This window comes from Durio zibethinus, chromosome 14, assembly GCF_047325235.1.
Source record: "Durio zibethinus cultivar Kanyao isolate XHJ-2024 chromosome 14, ASM4732523v1, whole genome shotgun sequence".
NCBI lineage: Eukaryota > Viridiplantae > Streptophyta > Magnoliopsida > Malvales > Malvaceae > Durio > Durio zibethinus.
This window is the reverse complement of record NC_143175.1, coordinates 11871934-11893407: the sequence shown is the minus strand read 5'-3', so window position 1 is coordinate 11893407 and position 21474 is coordinate 11871934. Positions and strand designations below refer to the sequence as shown.

The 21474-nt window shown below is 33.1% G+C and overlaps 1 protein-coding gene and 1 non-coding gene across 2 annotated transcripts; both read right to left on the bottom strand.

The window, feature by feature from the left end:
* Positions 1-667: 667 nt before the first annotated feature.
* Positions 668-10780, bottom strand: LOC111294581 (pentatricopeptide (PPR) repeat-containing protein). Its single transcript, XM_022887972.2, has 10 exons — positions 9809-10780; positions 9273-9400; positions 8664-8804; positions 7139-7225; positions 6118-6271; positions 5924-5983; positions 3083-3511; positions 2245-2540; positions 1983-2112; positions 668-1627 (listed from the first exon to the last, which is right to left on the bottom strand). The coding sequence occupies exons 1-10, from the start codon at positions 10688-10690 to the stop codon at positions 1106-1108; spliced, it is 2829 nt and encodes a 942-aa protein (XP_022743707.2). The 5' UTR covers positions 10691-10780; the 3' UTR covers positions 668-1105.
* A 10030-nt stretch (positions 10781-20810) lies between these two features.
* Positions 20811-20917, bottom strand: LOC149515046 (small nucleolar RNA R71). Its single transcript, XR_016327915.1, has one exon. It is a non-coding gene; the product is annotated as a small nucleolar RNA R71 (small nucleolar RNA).
* Positions 20918-21474: the final 557 nt, after the last annotated feature.

Below are 21474 nucleotides of genomic sequence, written 5' to 3'. Positions count from 1 at the left end.
GTAACGATTCACAAATATTATTAAATTATATATTCATAATATATTATCGATATCTATTTTTCAATAAAAATTTAAAAAATATTTTTTTTACTTGAATCATAAAAATTATTTAAAATTAGTCAATCATTTTTTTCTTATGTGACATGCTTCTAAAGTTTTTACAAAATATTTAATATTTTTATTTAACAAATAACATGCATAAAACAAAATTATACTGACTAGATATCATATAAACAGATTAAGTTAACAAATTATAATTTGGATTAAAATAATTCATTATTTAAAGATTGAAAGAGTAAATTGTACAATTTTTTTTAGATACCACTTTATTCATTTTTTAAAATTTAGATAAAAAAGTATAATTAACTCAAAACCAAAATCCCAAAGCATTAACACCTTAACATGTTACATACAAACCAAAAGAAGCAAATATATAAATCAAAAGAACAAAATGAATTTCATAAAACATTAAAAAAAAACCAATAAACAAAAGAATTAATGACAATAAAAAGGTAGCAGAATGAAGAAAAAAATGCACTTCCATCTCCTAAAATTACCAGAAATCATAGGAGTAAATATTGAGAACAAACCAGTCATCGTATAGAAACTTGAAGCAAAACCATATGATGATAATCATATTCAGAAATTGCAAGAAACATCAACAAAGGAAACAAACAGTTCTTCCCTTCTCGGCTATGAAAGAGATAAATATTTTTATTCTACTTAACTTGTGGCACACCAAAACAAATCCACATTGTTTGAACCATAGAAAGGAAATAGAAGCAGAAAATTGCAGCTGGTCAACAAAATCACCCCTTTTTCTTGGGACTGATTATTAGTTCACCGGCATCTTCTGAAAATGAGTTTACAGACGAGAGGGAAGACACAGAGAGGCCCCAACGAGGCAATATGTAGTTAATTTTAGATTACGCAACGATTTTTACAACATAAGCCTTGATGCTCCTCCAAACAAACCCCATCAGCTTTTGTATTGAACGTGCTAATTTTGAGTTTGTACAAAAATGAAAACGAAATGTGAGACAGGAAAATTTTCAAGATGGGAACAAGAGTGGGTAGGCTTCTGCCCTGACTGACAAAACATTCATTACCGTAATCTGTTCAAATCTTCATCAAGCTCATCATCATCATCAGTCACATTGGCAAAATAAACGTCATTATCTTCGTCGTCACTTTCAGGTTCATCATCTGTTTCTGAATCCGAAATTTCTGCGATTGTGTGGTACGAATTCCAATCAGGAGGGAAGGTCTTCTGCAGGACTTCTGTAAGCTCTCCACCAGTCCTCTCAATCTTTCGCAAACACCTCGACCAGTGAACTGCAGTTCCCATATCAACAGTCAAACCAGACACGATCATCTCATGACAAACAGACAGCAGTCCAGAGTAGATATATGCCTCTGCAACAGTAGCCCTTGATAGAAGTGATGTCATCAAGCAATGGTATACAGCTTTGTCCGGTTTCAAACCAGCAAGTTTCATCTCTTCAAAGCATTTCAAAGCCTTCTCTGGAAGAGAAGCACGTGCCCATCCATGAATAAGTGTTGTATAGGTTTTAACATTTGGCTTCACTCCAATAGTGTCCATTTCTTCGATTGTTTTCATTGCTCTCTGGTAGACAAAGTCAAACTGACTAAGAATTTATTGCAGAAAATAATGTTGACATTGATGGACAGGTAACACTCGAAGTTTCATTTCTAATTTCCAAAGCATCCAATGAAAATAATGCCAGAAATAAAAAATAACAATAAGGTTCGTGAAATCCTTCTAGTGAGAATGCACTTGAACACAAATGAAGCTGAGTTCATACTCTTCTGACTTCCACAGCATACAAAGGCACAAGTCCACCCCAACATAAAGACATTAAAAATAACAAATTATAAAATTTATAGTTCTCAGCCATAAATGTCACCAATGCCCGAAGTAATACTTACTACAGTACGGGAATACTTATCAAGAAACATACCAGCATGTCTCCAGCTTTGCAACAGGCATTTATGAAAGATGTGTAAGTATGGATATCAGGCTGAACCCCTTCTTGTTTCATTTGCTGCATCAAGTCAGCAGCCTCCCAAACATCACCTCTCCTAGCCCATCTAAAAGAAAAAAAGATGGAGTCATTTGACATCACAGATATCAAAATAAGTGAAAATGAGTAGCAGGCTAAAAGAGCCAAGACTGATGCGTGAGTAAATTAGAGATATAAAGAAGTTAGTAAAAGTCCATACCCATCGATTAAAATGTTGTAAACAAACGTGTTTCTCGGAATATTTTGAGCGGCCATCTCTTTTGTGATAGCTAGAGCACTTTGCATCCTACCAGACTTGCAGCATGCTTTCAGAAGTGCTTCATATGTGTAAACATCTAGCTCAAGGCCCTCATTTCTTAATTTTGTAAAATACTCAAATGCTTTTCCAGTATCACCCAACGAAGCATAGCCATGCATGATGGTTGTGTATGTGTGTTCATTTGGAGTTATGCCAGCCAGTGTCATCTCATCCAATATCTCAAGAGCTTTTTCCATCTACAAGAAATTAATTTGAGCATTAAAAAAACTGTATGCATATGTTAACAATATTAATAGATCTTAGGCAAAAGAGAGGAAGAGATGTCTAGAAAGGAATGCCGCAATATTTAAAACTTGAAACTCCAATTTCAAAGTCTCCAGTTCGAAGATTGAGTGTTGGAGAGTAGGGTTTATAGAAAGGCAGAAGGCTCTCTCACATTGTTTGATCCAATGCCTGATGAATCCCCATGAGTACCAAAAACAAAGGAATGAAATAGAATTGAATATAGCAATGCATGGAATAACGTAAGACTCCTCACGGTATTATCATGAATAAAACAAGTGATGTCCCAGCCTAGTAACAATGTTCTGTATGAAGTGATTTCATTGACCAAATGGAATATCCAGGTGATGAGTTATTAGCATTAATTATGTTATTGAAAATGAATATTCAACTAAAGTGACCAAAATTCATGATATAAACTCGTGTGCCTCTACTGTCGCCAGTGCACATGTAAAAATCTAGGATTTGTCCACCTCAATGTCATATATAATTATACCTGATGTTTCTCAGTAAGGCCAAGAATCAAAGCATTGAAAGTGTGTACAGTTGGAATGCAACCACTCCTTCTCATCATATCAAAAACTTCCAAGGCTTTTCTCATTTCTCCAGCTCTTGCAAAACCATGTATAATGGGCATAAATGTGCGCGTAGTAGGCCGATGCCTCTCCTTCTGCATTTCCTTGACAGTATGAATAGCACGATCCATGTTACCCATCCCACAAAATGCCCTGATCATATTATTATATAGTACTACATCAGGCTTCAAACCATCTTGGACTAGATCCTCAAAAATTGCAAAAGCATTGGCCCAATCTTTTAATTTCAAATATCCATTGATCAACATGGAATAAGTCTTCATGTTATGCTTTATGCCAGCACATTCCATCATTTTGCTAACTTCTAAAGCTTTGGAGACTTTTCCAATCTGGAAACAAAAACCACCAAGAAGATTAATCAATCAGAGACAGATCAACAGGAGTCTTCCATAATAACAAGTGACGAAAAAGGTATATGACTAATTTGCAAATTCTATAAAATGAAACAAGATTCTTCGCTAATGATTAAGGATCTTCAATTTGTCTGAGTGGATGTTCGATGCGAAGCAGTAGGCTGACATAAAATGTGTCAGATTCTACACTAGTGAATCTACACTATTGTTTTGATTTTACTCAGCAGTAGAGTAAAAAAGATGAAAAGAAAAATTTTATTTTACTGATAACCCTGCCATCAATGGAATAGGTGTAAAAATTCTAAAAAAGCTTCAGCAGCATTTCAATATAGCTTACTTTCTTGAAAAATAACAATGAGGAGCACTTGTAAAATAATTTCTTTTAAATTTTTAAAACACCCAACAAAGACAAATTGTAACTGAACTATACCCATGGTACAATACTAAGTAACAAGGATAATTCATTTATCTTTGTTGAAAACAACGGATACCATTTTCTCATTTGTTTCAATAAAATCACAAGTAACATGTTTATCATATTTTTATTGATGTATCTAATCTACTATAGATGCTTAAATATAATGGAGAAATCAGAGAAAAATAATTACACAGTACACAATCTAAATTATCTAAACATAAAATGGCTCCAAATGTAATGATTGGCGACATATGTTGGCTAACTTCATCAGTTTAGATCATGAACTATTATGGATATAATATGGGGCATTTCCAAACCAATGTTTATCATGGGACATTTTAGGACATGAATGTCATGTACACAGACCCTGCACACACATTACATACATTATTTACTGCACATCAATAATAGCAATCCTACTTTTCTCAGCTCACATTGTTCAAAAACAATTTATCCAAGCAAAAGGCATCAGCAGGTCACTTCATTCTAATCAGCATTCTAGAAAATAGCTTAAATCTCTGGCCAAAAGACAAGAAAAGAAATAGCTTAATCACATAAAAGGAAATAGCCAACACAACTAATATCCCCAGATACATCTTATTTAAACTACTGTAAGGACCATATCTTTCTTCCCATTTCAAACTTGACAAGGTGGGTTCAGATATTGCTTCAATATTAACCAAAGCTTTGAAAAATAAGATCCTGAAATAAACTTCATTGATGCCCAAAACACAACGATTAATGCTTAGCTCAACCTACAGTACATAACATAGAGTTCAAGCTCTATTTTTCAGCTCCAGTTTAATTTCACAACTTTTGGCAGTCTAATGAGTTGAACCAGGTTTCACACAAAACAAGGGGTATACACCCCCCCCCCCCCCCCCAAAAAAAAAAAGAGAGAGAGAGAGAGAGAGAGAACACCTAGAAGAGTGGCCAAGGCAACCTAATAATCCTTTTTATATTATATCCCTTCCCCCATTCCCGCAGCCCTTTCCTTCTCCAATCTTCAAATAGTTGGTGTAATAACAGTCCTATAAATGGTCATATCCAAGGGAAGCTTAGCATAATACTCTTCAAAATGTCTATTAAGAACGTAACATAAAAGGGCTGGCTTACAAGCTTGACCAGCATACTTAAGCTCTGAGTGAGCTAAGCTCCATAAGCAACAAGCCAATGGTTTTGTTCGAGTTCAGTTTGTCTCCTTAGCAAAGCTCACAAGCTCCTAATTCATTTGTTGTTCTATTCTTCCATCTGACTTTTTTGAGAATTAATTGACATGGACAGTGACACAGGCATAGATGAGCTGCAGATTTTTCCACAGCCGACATTGAAGACTAATGGTACATATATTATGTTACTTATTAGGGAAAGGACAGTCAAAGCTTGAGGAAGTAACTCAATTCAACAAATGATTCACTGAAAACTTCAGCATTCCAAAACAGTGCCCCCCTCTCCTTCCCCAACCACACACACAGAGAAAAATAAATAATATACAGTTCATTACTAGCTGCCTAGCCAGAAGCTTCTTTTTTTTTTTTTTGGTTTTTTAGGGTTCTGAAAACATGTGAATGGATCAGATCGCTAGGGAAAAGTGAAGCAATTGGTTAAAACGAAAATTGAGAAATGTAAATATTCTTGCCACTTTTCAGTAACACTCTAAAAAGATTTCATCGGTTGTAAAATTTACACCGAACCAAACTGAATATAAATTCTAGTAACTAGATTTAGGAGAAATTAGAAGACAAAGTTTCATCCATTAAAGGAGATTCCCAAGTTTTACTACAGAATACACAACACTTTTTTGAAGATACTTCTACTCTAGATAATTCATCGTAGGATTCTAACAGAAAGAACCATTACCTAGCACCAAAGATCTCATACAAGAAAGGAATACTCCACACAAGGGGGGTTAGGGGAGTGCAAACAAAAGGGAAGCAAAATTATAAGGAAAAAAATTAAAAAAGCCTTGCCTTAGAGTAAAGATTAATAAGGCATCCATAGCTGATGACTGAGGGAGTAAATCCACATTCCTGCAGCAAATTTCTAGCAAAATTTTACAAAGACTTGGGTTTTGAATAGAAAATTGTAATTATTTGGTTCTCACAACTTTTAAATTCCATGTGTTTGAAAAACTTTACAAAAAACATATGAAATGAGCTTTTACCTTAAGTCTTTCAAACACAATCAAGCATTTTTCTTCATTGCCAATCATTGTGTAACCATCCATCATGGTGTGGTAAATGTCAATAGGGGCATCTATACCTTCTTCTTCCATTTCTCTAACCAACGCTTCAGCTCGCTCCATATTGCATGTTTGGCTGCAAATGGAAGCAAAAGATGAAAGCAAAAAATTAGTATATAATGAAGATGATCATAACAACAACGATAAGAAGCTCTCACAAATAGAATAAGAGAAATACAGAGAATAGCTAGCTGTATAAACATGATAGCAATAGGCTGCTTAGCAATGCTACCCTGGGAGGAAAGAGAACTTTTAATATAACAATTTAAACTCATATTTGAAAAAGCTTTTCTGATATAAGAACAAGATTACCCTAGAAGAATTGCTGGACATTGTATAGACAAATACCTCTAGATGACTAGGCAATCCAGGTCAATGCCACCTAGACTCATAATCATGGACAGACTTTCATTGACCTCAACAAGAAAGGATATTGGCCAAAAATAAAAAATAAAAAGGAAAACAAGAAAGTATGAACCTGGTCTGTCTATCTGTAGAAATGGACTTAGCTCATTCCTGTCCTGCTTGGAAACACTAAGACAATACATAACGAACGTGTTCCACTAAGACTGAACCACAAGGAAGTGGTTTGATTAGAAAGTGTTTGAAAATGTTCCACTAGGTTAAATAACATTGAGTTTTGGAGTTGAGGCAATACAACAACTCCACAGCACACAAATCTCCACAAATACAGCATATCAACAAACTCTATGAGAGATTGCATTGGTTCACAAAAGATTCCTCAGACATTTTAGCAAAAAACACTAATTAGAACATGATAAAAAAATACCTAGGGCTATATATGTACTATGTATATCCACTATAAATCTCAACTTTATCTTCGTTGACCTATGAAAAAAAAGGCCCAAAAATTGTGAAAAGCAAAATATATGAAGGACCAATAAAAATATGGTATAATAGAAAACAAGCTTTTAGTGCATACCAATGAGCATAAACAATATTCCCATAACTGATTGCATTCAGAGGTGTATGTCTCTCTTTTGCCTCCTCAAACCAAAAATCTGCAGCTCTTCCAAAACAACAAAGGATATTAGTTCAAGCTGAAGCAAATTCACCCTTTTTAGCCATTGACAATTACATAGACCCACAATGACTATGAATTTCCCCAAACAAACTTTAATTAGTCTGCCACAATTTTACAAAAGAAAATTATATATATATAAAAAAAAAGAAAAACATGCAAGCAATATGCACAAGAAACAAATTACTTTAACCAGATAATTCCATTCAAACACATGAGAATATTGAACCACGCATGCACTAGCAAAGGAAATTTTGGCATCCTCTTGGTCCCTTATCAAATAGGAAACCTTATTAACCTCCAAAGAAATTATCAGTTGTCCTTAACTCCTTATCCTAGTGGTTAAGGAGCTCTTAGGACGACATAGTCTTGGTTTCAAACCAAGACCTTCTCCCCCTTCCCTTATGTCCATCCTATGTACCAAAAAAAAAAAAAAATTATCAGTTTTGATTTTCATTCCAAAAACTTTTTAAGCATGCAAGCATGCCTAATGATATTCAATGTTGACAAACAACTTGTACAAGCTTCAGAGGAAACCAAATGATATCTTAGAGGCTAGATATTGACCAGCCAGAGTAAAAGACATGCCATAGGCAATACATTCTCCTTTGCCTGTCCCCCCAACCCCTTTTCTTTTCCTTCCAAATTGATAGTCACCTTCCTCTTAATGCATGTTGTCTTTTTTACTCACAAAACCGGAAATTTTTTGTTAGATTTCTATCAACCTCCAAATACTAAGACTAAATCCATAAAAGTTGATGGAGCCTGCAAAAATGTTATTGCCTCACATTTTTTAAATGGAAAAACACAATTGAGGTACTGAACAATCCAAATAGAATATATATATATATATATATATATATATATATTACTATAATGAACATGGAAACCTTGGAACATGAAACAACCCCAACTCAAAATCCATAAATAACTATACTCTTAGACAAGTAAGCAATGCTTTCTTTAAGCAATTTCATATATTTGACCTTTTATCTAAATTGTAACATATTAGATTTATTGTTTATAAAATGCTTAGCACTTAAGTTACTCAATTTGAGTAATTAAATGTAAATAAAGAAAAAAAATTAAAGTTACATTCTAATGTAATAACTTGGGTATTCCATCTACTTCACTTGATAAACTAATAAAAATGACCATTTCCAATAATAGAAACTAATGTTGAGGTGTAGCCCCTTCCATTCTGTATTCCATTATTTACTGTTTTGTGGCATCAAGATAGTCTTATAAGCCGAAAAAGCATATATTCAACATCAAATTTCAGCAACCTTGCAAAAAATAGTATAATGACTAAGGTCCTAAGGAAGCAGACAAAGTGTCAAAAAACATTAATTCACCAACCAAATGCTCTAAAGAAAGAAAAGAACAAATACACTAAAAGGAGGCAGAATCTATAAGGTTTACTTACTCAGAATTGCCAATTTTGGCAAATCCCCCAACAAGTATACTGTATGTCACAAGAGTCATTTCAATGCCCTCTTCCTTCATTTTCCTAACACAAGATAAGGCTTCTTCCATGTCTCTGCCAACCGTATATGCGTGAATAAGGCTGCATGACATAAACTATCTTAATGTCTGATAAAGAACTATGTATATACATGACCCTTAAAACTGCTGGAACTCAATCATATAAAGAAAAAGTTACGCAAACTTCTATAAAGTATAGAAAATACTGTTGAAAGATATTTTCTCAAAAAAATTACAAAAATAAATAAATAAATAAATAAAGCCACCTGAGATGCATTACTAATGAAGCTACTAACAATTTCTAGGTATGAAAAATCCTTTCTAAGATTGCAGATAAAGCAGCTTGGCTCTTCTCTGTGGATTTCTTTTGAAAACAATCAACGAATTTAACATGATTTAAGCCCACTATTGTTAATATCCCTAAACTTTACGTGCCTATCAAAAGAACATAGAAGCTATTTGCTAAGATGCTCAAAAACCCAGTATCAGGCCAACTTGCATTGAGAACATATGAAACTAAGACACAGCTAATATTATTGAAAATGATTACTTTGTGTAGACGTGAGAGGATGGCTCTATTCCCCTTGCTCGCATCCTCTCAAATGTTTCACGTGCACGGTGCATATCCCCTCGTCGTCCATAATAGTTCACCATCAATCCAAACTCTCGTCTAGAAGGCTGAAAAGAAAAGGAAAAGGACAGGAAACCATTAAATTCTGTACACATCAAAATAAATATCCTTGAAATTAAAATTTTGGAGATGATTAAGTTGTTTAACATATTCCAAGGAATTTGGAACCCGGGTAAAACCGAAGTTAGCTGGGGGACATAATTCCCATAATATGAAGTTTGATGACTCTAGAGATATGGAGATATCAGTAAATCGGAGGATCATATGCACATCTAAGTTTCTCAAAATTGTATCATGCTAGCAGAAAAGTTTGTGTCCATTTTGATGGAATGAGAGCAATTATTTCCTTGCACTGCAACATATCACTATTTTGCAACATTATGTTCTGAGGAGTCAGCAGATAATTAAACATGAACAAGCACATACAAGGTTGATAAAATGAGGAAGCAAATCACCTTGTTTATCTTTTCAAAAGCAGTAACGACCTTCTGCCAATTCCCCGGTTCGGACTCCAAAACCTTTCGAAACAAGTTCCGGGACCCTTCCCTCTCTTGATGCCACTTATTAGACTTATGATTGAAGTCTTGACCTTGATACCCTTCAACCCATCTGGCCCTCTCCTCTGCTTTTCCCTTCAACCTTGTCCCATCATCCAACTTCACCGTCAGGGCTCTTCCATGTAGCTCAACCCCATCAAACTCCACCGCCTTCAAAGCCGACTTCTCAGCTAGCGGAGAAGGACCCCCGTATATCACAAACCCGAAACCCGAATTTCTGTGTATCTCATTGTGGGCTTTGATCAGAATGACGTCCTTTATGGGACCGAATTGCCGGAAGAATTCAGCAACCTCATGTTTCTTAATCCAATTGGGAAGATTACCAATGAAAATCTTCCCATCTTGGCGGAAATTTTCAGGTTTTTCAGGCTCTGGCGACGGAGCTTGACGTTCAGAAGTCTGAGATTCCTTTTGGGTATCTTGAGGAGGAGGAGGAGGAGGAGGAGGAGGGGGAAAGAGTTTGCTTGAGAGGCGAAGTTTGAGGGCAAGAGAGTAGGTGGTTCTTGTATTGTCACCAGGAGCAGGAACATGAGGAGGATTGTTGTTAGTAGTAGTAGTAGTGGCAGTAGTGAAGAGGTTTTTGAGGGGGTTGGAAGAGATTTTGGGTTTGGGGGAGGATTTGATGGACTTAGGTCGGCGGAGGTTAGGGTCCGGGGGTTGAGGTGGCGATAGAAGGGAGAAGGAAACGGCGGTGGTGGCGGAGGAAGAGTGGGGTTTTGAGGTGAACAAGGGCGAGGGAGTGTGTGAGGTTGGGAGTGACAAAAGGCTATCCATTACCATTATCTTGTTTGAAGTTTTTACAATTTGGTTAGTTATAAACGATCCAAGCGCCAAAAGTCCCTGCCCAAACAAAGTATGCTGCGGCGCCCACGACTTAAAATAGTGAATGCACCAACCGTCTCCCGAGCCTTTATTCTCTCGTAGGATAGTTTTAAACTTATTTCCTTAGCACTTGTTTAATCGGTCGGCGCTTTTATAAAAATGTTATTACGATTGAGATATTTTAAAAGTGTTATAAAAAATTAAAATAGTTTTTTTTTTTAAATTTAATATGAATGGATGTTGAAAAAATTATTTTATAATATTTTAATATATTTTTAATAAATAAAAATAATAGTTAATTTTATTAAATTAAATCATAATTTTTTAAGTAATAAATAAATAAAATAAAGAAATATTTTTATTAGATAATAAAAAATAAATAAATTCAAAAGAAGAATGCAAAAAATAAACAAAAGTGAAATAATATATCTTTTGAACTACTAATCATTAAAATAAGAAAGTAAAAAATTTTCATTAAAAACTTGTTTTTAAAATTAACATTTCAATGAAAAAGTTTTAATTTATAATCTTTTATAAATATATAAAAGTTAAAATTTTAATAAAAAAAGAAAAAAAAATTTAATGTGGATGATTTTTTCTTTTGACACATGGATCGTTTTGAACAATCATTATATGTCATGCATTAATTATTTTAATTTGTTTTCATATAAATTTTATTAATTTAAAATATATTTATTATAACTAAATTAAGTATATTTCTTTTCTTATAAATATCAAATATTATTATTTTTTATAATTACGTTATAATTCAATTATCTTAAATTACTTTTAAATAAATTCAATTATTAATTTAAACACTAATAATGAACACTATAAATAAAATATATACTTTAAAAGCATTAATTATTTGATATCCGTAATTTTAATATTTTATTAAGAAATAATTTATATAATGAATATATAACTCATACAATACTAAAAATTCAAACCTAAAATAAAAGGCCTAATTAATTGCAAACATATTTTTTATATTTCTTTTTATATAAGTATTAATAAGAGTCATACATATTTACCAACATAATTTATAATTTTAAAATGTATTCTAATAACCCATTATAATTACTCTACATAAATTACCTTAATTAATTTATAAGAAGCTTTATAATTTTTATTATAAATAGAGACTCATGCAAGCTAAGAGTAGTGTTAGGAGGCTATTCTCCAAATATATTAATTTGTGATTGGGTAAATTTTTGTCATACAATTATATTAATTTTTTTATGACAATGAATTATTTTGATTTTAATTATTTTTATTGTTGCATTTTTGTTAAGTTATATTATTTTTTTAGTTTCTCAGTTATTGTTTACTATATTAACAACAATGTTGAATATTGATCACCAAGGTTTTTTTTTTTTTTTTTTTTTTTTTTTTTTTTTTGGCTTTTGTGTTCAACTATGCTTTCTTTTTGTTCTATTTGGTAGTCGGTGTTTTTTTTCTCTTTTATTTACTCAAATTTTTTATGAACAAAAAATGGCTTTCATTAACATAAAAAAGCATGAGTTTAGAAATCAAGCTTGAAAGGATCCCAACTACATATGTTGGTTGCTAATCTCGCACTCAATCTTAATTATGTGGTGTGCTAAAAAATAAATAATTCTTTTAATATGAATGAACTAACAAGATGCACATATAAATCAATATCCCATGATGTATATAATTTGCTTTTGTGATTTTAAAAATAGTTATTAATAAGTCATTCTCTCCTATGAGAAAATTAAAATCATGATCACATTAATCATGGTCGCATTTAATAATATAAATATTTTTTATTTTGATTACAAAGGGATCAAAAATTTTAAATTAATTATCATTTCTGTTCAATTTTATCTTGATTAATATTAAAATTATAGATCCTCATTTTTTCTTTTAGATTAGTTTCTATTTTTTTTCTTGGTTTAATTAGCTTGAATTGCATTTTTGCTACTTTATTGGTTTTTAACATGACATTGCCCAAAACTTGATCTATTGCTTAATTATCTTTTATTGATCTAATTTCTTTTTTATTAAATAATACAAATATACAATTAACCATAAGCAGAAAATTGTTTTCATGCAAGTTTATGCTTTTATAGTTTTGAGAGTTTTTTAAAGATCAAAATTATTAAATTTTGGTCATAATGCATTCTTTATATATAAATGGTAAAAAAAAATATACTTACCAAAAAAAAGTTTTAAATAAAGTTGGGATCATGACTTGTTATCTTTATAAACTTTATACTAATTATGATACTTAATACATATCTTCATGTAAATATGGTAAATAATTTTATTACAAAATCTTCTCAAAATTTTAATTTAGTTCCATATTGATCTCTAATATTTATTTTTTTTATATATTTTACATCAAAATTTTTATTTTTATATAAAGATTATTGGTATATTATAATTAAATTTTTTTATATATAATTGTATACTAGTGTATTGCACGAACTTAAAGCTAGTTTTACTTAAAAACTCAAACATATGTTTTGCATAAATTAACATTTTTAAAAATTTAAAAAACAAACACTTTTGCAGTAAATAAACTCAAGCTCGAACACCCTTTTATGAGTACTCTAAGCCAAACCAACACCATGTTGTTTTTTTTTTTAAAAAATGACAGGAGCCGTCCTTGCATGCTCTTTATACCACCTAAGGTTTCAGCTACAGTGACAGAGATCCAAATTAAACACCAAAGTCCATTAATGTTTTACAACCCAGATTGATCTTCTAGAAGTTGCAGACCCTTGATTAAACACCGAAACCCATTAGTGTTATAGAGCCCAGATTAAACACCAAAATTCATTTCTCATATAGAACCTAGATTCTTCAAATGTAGATTTTCTCATAGTTTCCCACTAACCAAACAAATTAAACCTTAAAACCCATTAATATTTTCTTTAAAAAACCATTTTAATAGAATCCAAACAACAAAAAATTCCTTAACTTGGCCAGCCCCACTCATCGTAAATGCAAAATTCTCATTCATGAAAAACTCAAAACTATATACCCATGCCAACATTGTTGTTTTTTTTTTCTTTGCAAAAAAAAATATATGACGTGTGATTAATCTGGAAAGAAAATAAATTTATAACTACTCTTATTAGGAAATAAAACTTTTTAATTATACATAACATTAATTTGAATTTTTTTATTTATCATTTAAACTGTTGAAAAAAATTTTATATAACATTAATTTAAATTTTGTAAAAAGCTTTCGATTATCTATAACATCTACAACATACAATTAAAAGAATCTGTCATAAGCCGATGAGGCATTGGATTCAATAATAGGGTCTAAGCCTAATAGTAAGACCAATAGCATTACTATTACTTTCAAATGTAGTTAATTTTGTAATTGTTAGGATTTGCTATAATTACAAGATTCGTTATATAGGATTGGTTATGTTGCGAATCATTGCTTATGGGAGTGTTTTTAAGGAACAAACGTTCAATGTAGTAGGGGGAATATGATCAATTGAATGTCACATTTTCTCTCTCTTGCTTCTTTATCATTCTTTGTTCTTCTATAATCTTCTCTCAACTTACTTTATTTTCTCCCTTATCATTTCTTCTCGTATCAATCTGGTATCAGAGCATCGACCATGGCAGAAGGCATTACAACAAGGTCACAATAAGAGTTTGGGCACTGGTAAAAAGGGTGGGAAAGTTATATATTAAGCTAAATACCACAAACGCTTAGTTATGAGAAGAGTTAGAAATGGGATTACAGGTTGGTTTGGACAAAATAGGATCTAAGCTGAAGAATATGTTTGAGCAGTGCTCATTTCTGTTGGATGAGTCATCGAAGATAACAGATGATAGTGAGGGGGTCGAGGCAGATTTTTCTATGGCCTAACAGAAAGTCTTCGTGGATGTTAGTGGATTCAAGCATTTGAGGCCCTATGTCGAGTTTTCCAGGTCGATAGGGACTCAAACCCAGTATTCAAAGATTGAATGGCCCATGTTTAATAGAGGTGATTTCAGAGGATGGCTTCCCAAGATAGAACAATTTTTCGAGGCATATTAGACCAAAGAACAAAACAAGTTTCGACCGGTGATGATGCATCTGGATGGGAAGGCTCTTTAGTGGCACTAATGCTTTATGAAAAATAGAGGTAAGCTTACTAAAATCTCTTGGTATCAATATATGGTTGAAATGAGGTCTAGGTTTCATGAAAACAAATTCTCTGATCCTATGTTTGAACTTGCAAGTCTCAAACAAGTCATCACGGTTGATGAGTTCTATGATAAGTTTGAAGGGTTGTTGAATATGGTGCCCCTTTTAGACAAACATGCTCTTAGTATATTCATCAGCAACTTGAATCTTAAGATTTCTAAGCCAGTTTGGATGTTTTACCCAAAACCCTTTCCCATGCCTATAATATAGCCAAACAAATGGAATCTCTCATTTTTAATCTACCTAAAAAACCTTCTATGCCCTACAAAAACCCTTTAATAGCACCCCCTATACAACCTCATACTACAATTTATTCTAACCCAAACAGCTCACATTTATTACCCAATTCTAAACCCCAAAACACTAAACCAAAACCCAACACTACTAAGAGCAATAAGTTGCCTACAAGAGAGGAAAGGGATGATAGGTGAAAAAAGGGGTTGTGTATGTAGTGTAGAGCTAAATTTGCACCTAGTCATAGGTGCATGAGATTACAACTATACCAGTTGTTAGTGGATGAAGGTATGAAAAAGACTAATGAGCAAGAGTTCTCTGATTGTCTGGAAGTTTTAGAGGAACCGAATGCTGAAATGGTTGAAATGATAAATCAACACCCTATCGCTCTGGATGCCTTGTTTGGTACGGTTGGTCCTTAATCTATGAGGATTCAAGGAAAGATAAAAAATAAATCAGTGGAGATATTGGTAGACTCGGGCAGCATTCACAACTTCTTAGATTTAATTATTGTTAAGAGGTTGGGTTGCAAAGCTACAGCAGTGGAAGGAATCAATGATATTGTAGCTAATGGCGATCAACTAGTGTTTAGACAATTGGGTAAAGAAGTTTGGTGGCAAGCTTAAGGACTATTACAGTGCACTGAGTTTTTAGTATTACCCTTGATGGGTTGTGATATGATGTTAGGCGTACAGTGGCTGCAAACGCTGGGTCCTATTATATGGGATTTTACAAACTTAACCATGTAGTTTGAAGTGGAGACTAGTAGGTATACACTGCACAGTCTAATTGCAGGCAAACTTCAAGTGGCTTCAAAGAAACAAGCTGCCAAAACGAATTTAGCTAGCAACAACACTTGTTTGCTAATGTTGACACGAGTCCAATCACCAAATACCACCCTTGTCACAAGTCAGAACAATGCTAGTTTGCCAACTGAATTGCAAGAACTCTTATCTAAATATGCTAAAATTTTAGAGCTGCCTAAAGGGTTGCCACCAAAGACAAACCATGATCACAGGATTCCATTGAAGGATGAATCACAGGCTATCAAAATACAACCCTACAGGTATCCTGAAATTCAAAAAATTGATATTGAGAAATTGATGGTATTCGAGACAGCACTAGTTCATTTACATCCCTTGTGGTCTTAGTCAAAAAGAAAGATGGCTCTTGGCGATTTTGTATAGATTACAAATAGCTCAATAAATATACAACTAAGGGTAAATTTCCTATTCCCTTTGTGGAGGAGTTGTTGGATGAGTTAGCAGGGGCCAGTTGATTCTCCAAGCTGGACCTCAGGTTAGAGTACCACCAGATAAGGATGGAGGAGAAGGACATCTATAAGACTACCTTCAGGACTCACCAGGGACACTATGAATTCCTGGTTATGACATTCGGATTGACCAACGCTCCATCAGCTTTTTAGATTCTCATTAACACTGTTTTCCCGCCATATCTCAAAAAGTTTGTCTTGTTGTTCTTTGGTGATATCCTGGTATATTCAGCGAGTTATTTCATTTGCAGCAAGTGTTCGAAGTCCTTAAAAAACACCAGCTTTATGTTAAGTTATCTAAATGTGAATTTGGTGCTCCAGAGATTGAGTGCCTTGGCCATTTAATTAACAAGTAAGAGGTAGCTATGGATGGCAAATAGATTGCCTGCATACAAACTTGGTTGATTCTCACCAATGTCAAGGAGTTCAAGGGGGATTTTTTGGGATTAACTGGCTACTATAGACGATTTATTAAAGACTATGGATCAATTGCTAAGCCTATGACCATTTTATTAAATAAGAACAATTTTGTTTGGTGTGAAGATACTACTAGAGCTTTTTAACAACTTAAGCAGGCCATGTTTCTACTTCTGTTTGGTTCTGCCTGATTTTGATTCCATCCTTTTAGTAGAATCTGATGATTCAAGTGTGGGAATAAAGGCTGTGCTAAGTTAGAATGGAAGACTTGTGGCTTACTTTAGTAAAGCCTTGTCATTTAGACATCAATTGCTTTTTGTCTATGAGAAGGAAATGCTCGCTATATTGAAGGCAATGAATAAATGAAATTCTTACCTTATGGGTAGACATTTCAAATCAAGATTGACCATCATATTCTCAAATTCTACTTGATCAAGAAATTAATACTCTTGCTTAACAACTTTGGCTAGCCAAAAGGATGGGGGTATGATTTTGAGTGCATTTTTAGGAAAGGAGCCATTAATAGTGTAGCTGATGCCTTGTCAAGGAAACCAGCTTCTATATTGTATGCAATCACAGTGATTGATATTGACTTGTTCACTCAAATTAAGCATTCATGGGTGAAAGATTTTTCTATGGTTAAAAAGATTCGTAAGACACGATCTGATCTGGCACAATGTTCAAAATATACATGGCAGAATGGGCAGTTAAGGAGGAGGGGTAAATTAGTTGTTAAGGCCAACAAAGAACTCCGACAGGACTTGTTAAAATAATGTTGTAATTCTGTATCAGGGGGTCATTCTGGTATGGATAGGACTATGAAGAGGATGGCCAATGCTGTTTATTGGAAAGGCATGAAATAGGCCTAAATCTTTTGGTAAAGAAGTTATCGTTGTAGTGGTTGATCACTTGAGCAAGTATGCTTATTTTGTTCCTTTGACTCACCTTTACACAGCTACTAGTGTTGCGCAAGCTTTCCTTGAAAATGTTTATAAATTACATGGCGTCTTACACAGTATTATGTTAGATCAAGATAAAATTTTTACAAGTGTATTCTGACAGGAACTATTCTAGTTACTTGGGACTGAGCTGAGAATGTCTACTTCTTATCTCAAGTGTATGACAGGTGAGAAACCTAAAGATTGGGCACAGTGGCTTTCATTGGCTGAATGGTGGTATAACACTAGCCAACATTTTTCAATCCAAACAACTCTATACGAGGTAGTCTACAGCCAACCGACACTCACTCATATGCCATACTTGCTTAGAGATTCCAAAGTTGGGGAGGTGAATAAAAGTTTGAAGATTAAAGAAGCAACGATTTAGCTCTTGAAGTTCACCTCAATAGAGCTCGCAACAAATTGAAACAAAAAGTATATAAACATAGAACAGATAGGCGGTATGAGGTGGGAGACTATGTTTACGTCAAGCTTTAACCTTATAGACAATTTTGGCTGTTAATAGATCCTATCTTAAATTAGCAGCTAAGTTTTTTGGACCTTATAAGGTGTTAGCAAAAGTTGGCCTATGTCTTATAAGCTGGAATTGCCATCTGTGGCATGCATTCACGCTATGTTTCATATACCTCAGCTGAAAAAACATGTTGGTAAGGATCCTACTCGAATTTCTCTTTCCTTACTTGATAATGATGGGGTCCTGGCTAAAGAACCTACTGCAAATTTAGATAGGCGAGTGAACAAAAAAAGCGGAAGATTAGTTACTGAAATGCTAGTACAAAGAAGTAATTGTTTTCCAAAGAATGCTACTTGGGAAGTTCTGTTCGATCTGCCAAAGAGGTTTCTTTCTTTTAATCCTTGAGAACAAGATTATTTTCCAAGAGGGTGCATGAGGCATTGGGTTTAATAACAGGGTCCAGCCCAATATTATTTGATAGCACTTAAATATATAGTGATTTTTAAGTTCAATTTAGTTGGAAAATTTTAATTGAATTTGGTGCATTTAATGTGATATTTCTTTATCTATAAATTTTTCTACTTCGAGTAGAATTTCTATTCATTTTAGGGCAAGGCATCATGCAAGATTAAAAAAAGTTTCATTTTGTAATATTTAGCCAAGCATGTAAGAATGGAACCAAATTTGACTTGAAATAGGAATTATGATAGCACTAAGATTCCCACAAGCATTCAGCTATCCTATATCTAATAGTACTTCATAAAGCACATATGATAATTGAAGAAATTTGATGAAGCAAGGACTTTTGGAAAGCATTCGACCAAAAGAGTTTTGGTTCAATCATGACTCTTTTGATCACTATCCAAAGAATTGTAGTTCAAGAAGGATTTGTGCAAGATAAAGCTTAAAAAAGTTGGATGAAGATCAACAACATGCCTTAGATTACAAGCATCAATCGAACACATCAAGATATCAAGATTAAGATCAAGATGAAGCTATTCAAGATCCAACGTCCAAGATGGAATCCCAAGAAGCACGATCAACCAAGACTTTCCAATGATGAACATCCCACTTTTGACCAACTCTTTTGAAGATAAACATAACTTTTATCTTTTAGTGTTTTGATAAGATTGAACTTGTAAGCTTTCTATTTACCCCTTAGTCGAACCTACTTTTATAGATAGGGAGGTTAGTTCTTATTTCTGAGACATCTCATATCTCATATCTCACACTTTACTTCTCATTCTCTTTTCTTCCTTTTAGTTCTTAGATTTTTTAGTTTTTATAAGTTTTCTTTGTAATAGGATAAGGTGGCAGATTAGCCATTATAAAAGTTTTGTATTCTAAAGTTCTTTTATTCAATACAAGCATTCTTATTTTGAAGATCTATTTCCTTTAAAAGTTTGCTTTGTTACAATCGATTTTCAACCTATTTTTAAGTAATCTAGTGTTTGGCCATTGCTGATTTCTTTTAAACAAGCTTTGGTTCTTGATGCAATTGTGTTTATTTATTTTATGTTTTCCTAGATTGGCTTGCTTTTAGATTCATTATAAGTTTCGATTTATATAAGATTTATTCAAGTATTATTTCTTTTAAGCAATCTTACTTTCGATGATCTCAATTTTATATTGTTTTCAAGTTTCAATTTTTGTTTTTTAGATTTAGTACATTCGATCACCATCTGTTGCTTGCTAAGTGATAGTTGGTTAAATAGATCAAGGCCTATACAATATTTTTTTTATGTTCTTGTTTATTTTTATTACAAATCACACTCAAGCTTTCATTGGTTTAGATATAAGAGTTTAGTTTATCAATTTTGGTACTTGAATCTACCATAATTTAATTCTATAATCCTTTTGGGATGATATTCTAGTTTCATCACTACTATTACTTGATGTGATCTATGTGCTTGAAGGCATTACAAAAGTAAGCAATTAAGTTTTTGACGCAATTACCAGAGATTATAATGGTGTTTGATTTAATATCAATAAGAATTTTTTACTCTTTTGTAATCTAAACATGTACTTTTTAATGCTTTTGTCTACTTTGATCTTTTCTTATTTGTATGTGCAGATCTAAAAGTGTTAACCCAGTTCCATCTGACCAAGAAATCAAAAGAACTCTAAGGTGTTTAGGGAGAGAATGAACAACACCACCAACACCTATACCAATGTTGAATGCAAACAACGAAGGACAAAGAACTTTAAAGGATTATGTTATCCTTAATGCTGATGGTTTTCAACCATTTATTTGAAGGCTGGTCATACTAGTGAATAACTTTAAGATCAAGCTTTCGATCATACAAATAGTCTAAACTTTATACAGTTTGCCTATTTACCAAGTGATGATCCTTACCTTGTCTAATTTTCTTGAATTATGTGATACTTTTAAGTATAATGATGTTTTAGATGATGCAATAAGACTTAGACTTTTTCCTTTTTCTTTCAGGGGCAAGGTAAAAAGTTGGTTATCATCACTACCATCTAGATCAATCACTACTTGGGAAGATTTGATGTAAAAGTTTCTCACAAAATTTTTTTCACCTATCAAGACTGCCAAGTTGAGAAATGAAATAACCACCTTTATGCAAATGGATGGTGAGAATCTTTATGATGATTAGAAGAAATTCAATGAGCTGTTTGGAAGGTGTCCACATTATGGTCTTCCCCAATGGCTATAGAGTCATATTCTACAATGGTCTCACTCGATCTATAAGAACTACTTTGGATTTAGTTGTTAGAGGAGCCATAATGAGCAAGACTATTAAGGAGGCCCATGAGTTGAAAGAAGAGATGGCCGCCAACAATTATCAATGGGGTATGAAACGTAAGGTAAACAAATAACTTACTGGTGTTTATGAATTAGATGCCTTTACTTCCATTAATTCATAGTTGGCAACTTTAACTAAGAAAATTGAAGCCTTAAGAACCTCATCCCAAATCATTCATGCCATACAAAATCTTTTTATATCTTGTGAAATATGTGATGGACTCGATGCTAGTGATAAATGTCAATTTAGAATAGAGACAGTCCAATTTGCTCAACATCAACTAATCCATGAAAAACTACCCATCTTTAAAGAAGTAGTTTCTTAAAAAACCACATTATAGGATTAAGCTACATCTATTAGGAGTCTAAAACTACAAATTACCTAGTTAGCTAAAAACCTCTTGAATCAATAGAAGAAATGTTACCATAACTTTTAGAAATGGAAAAACTTT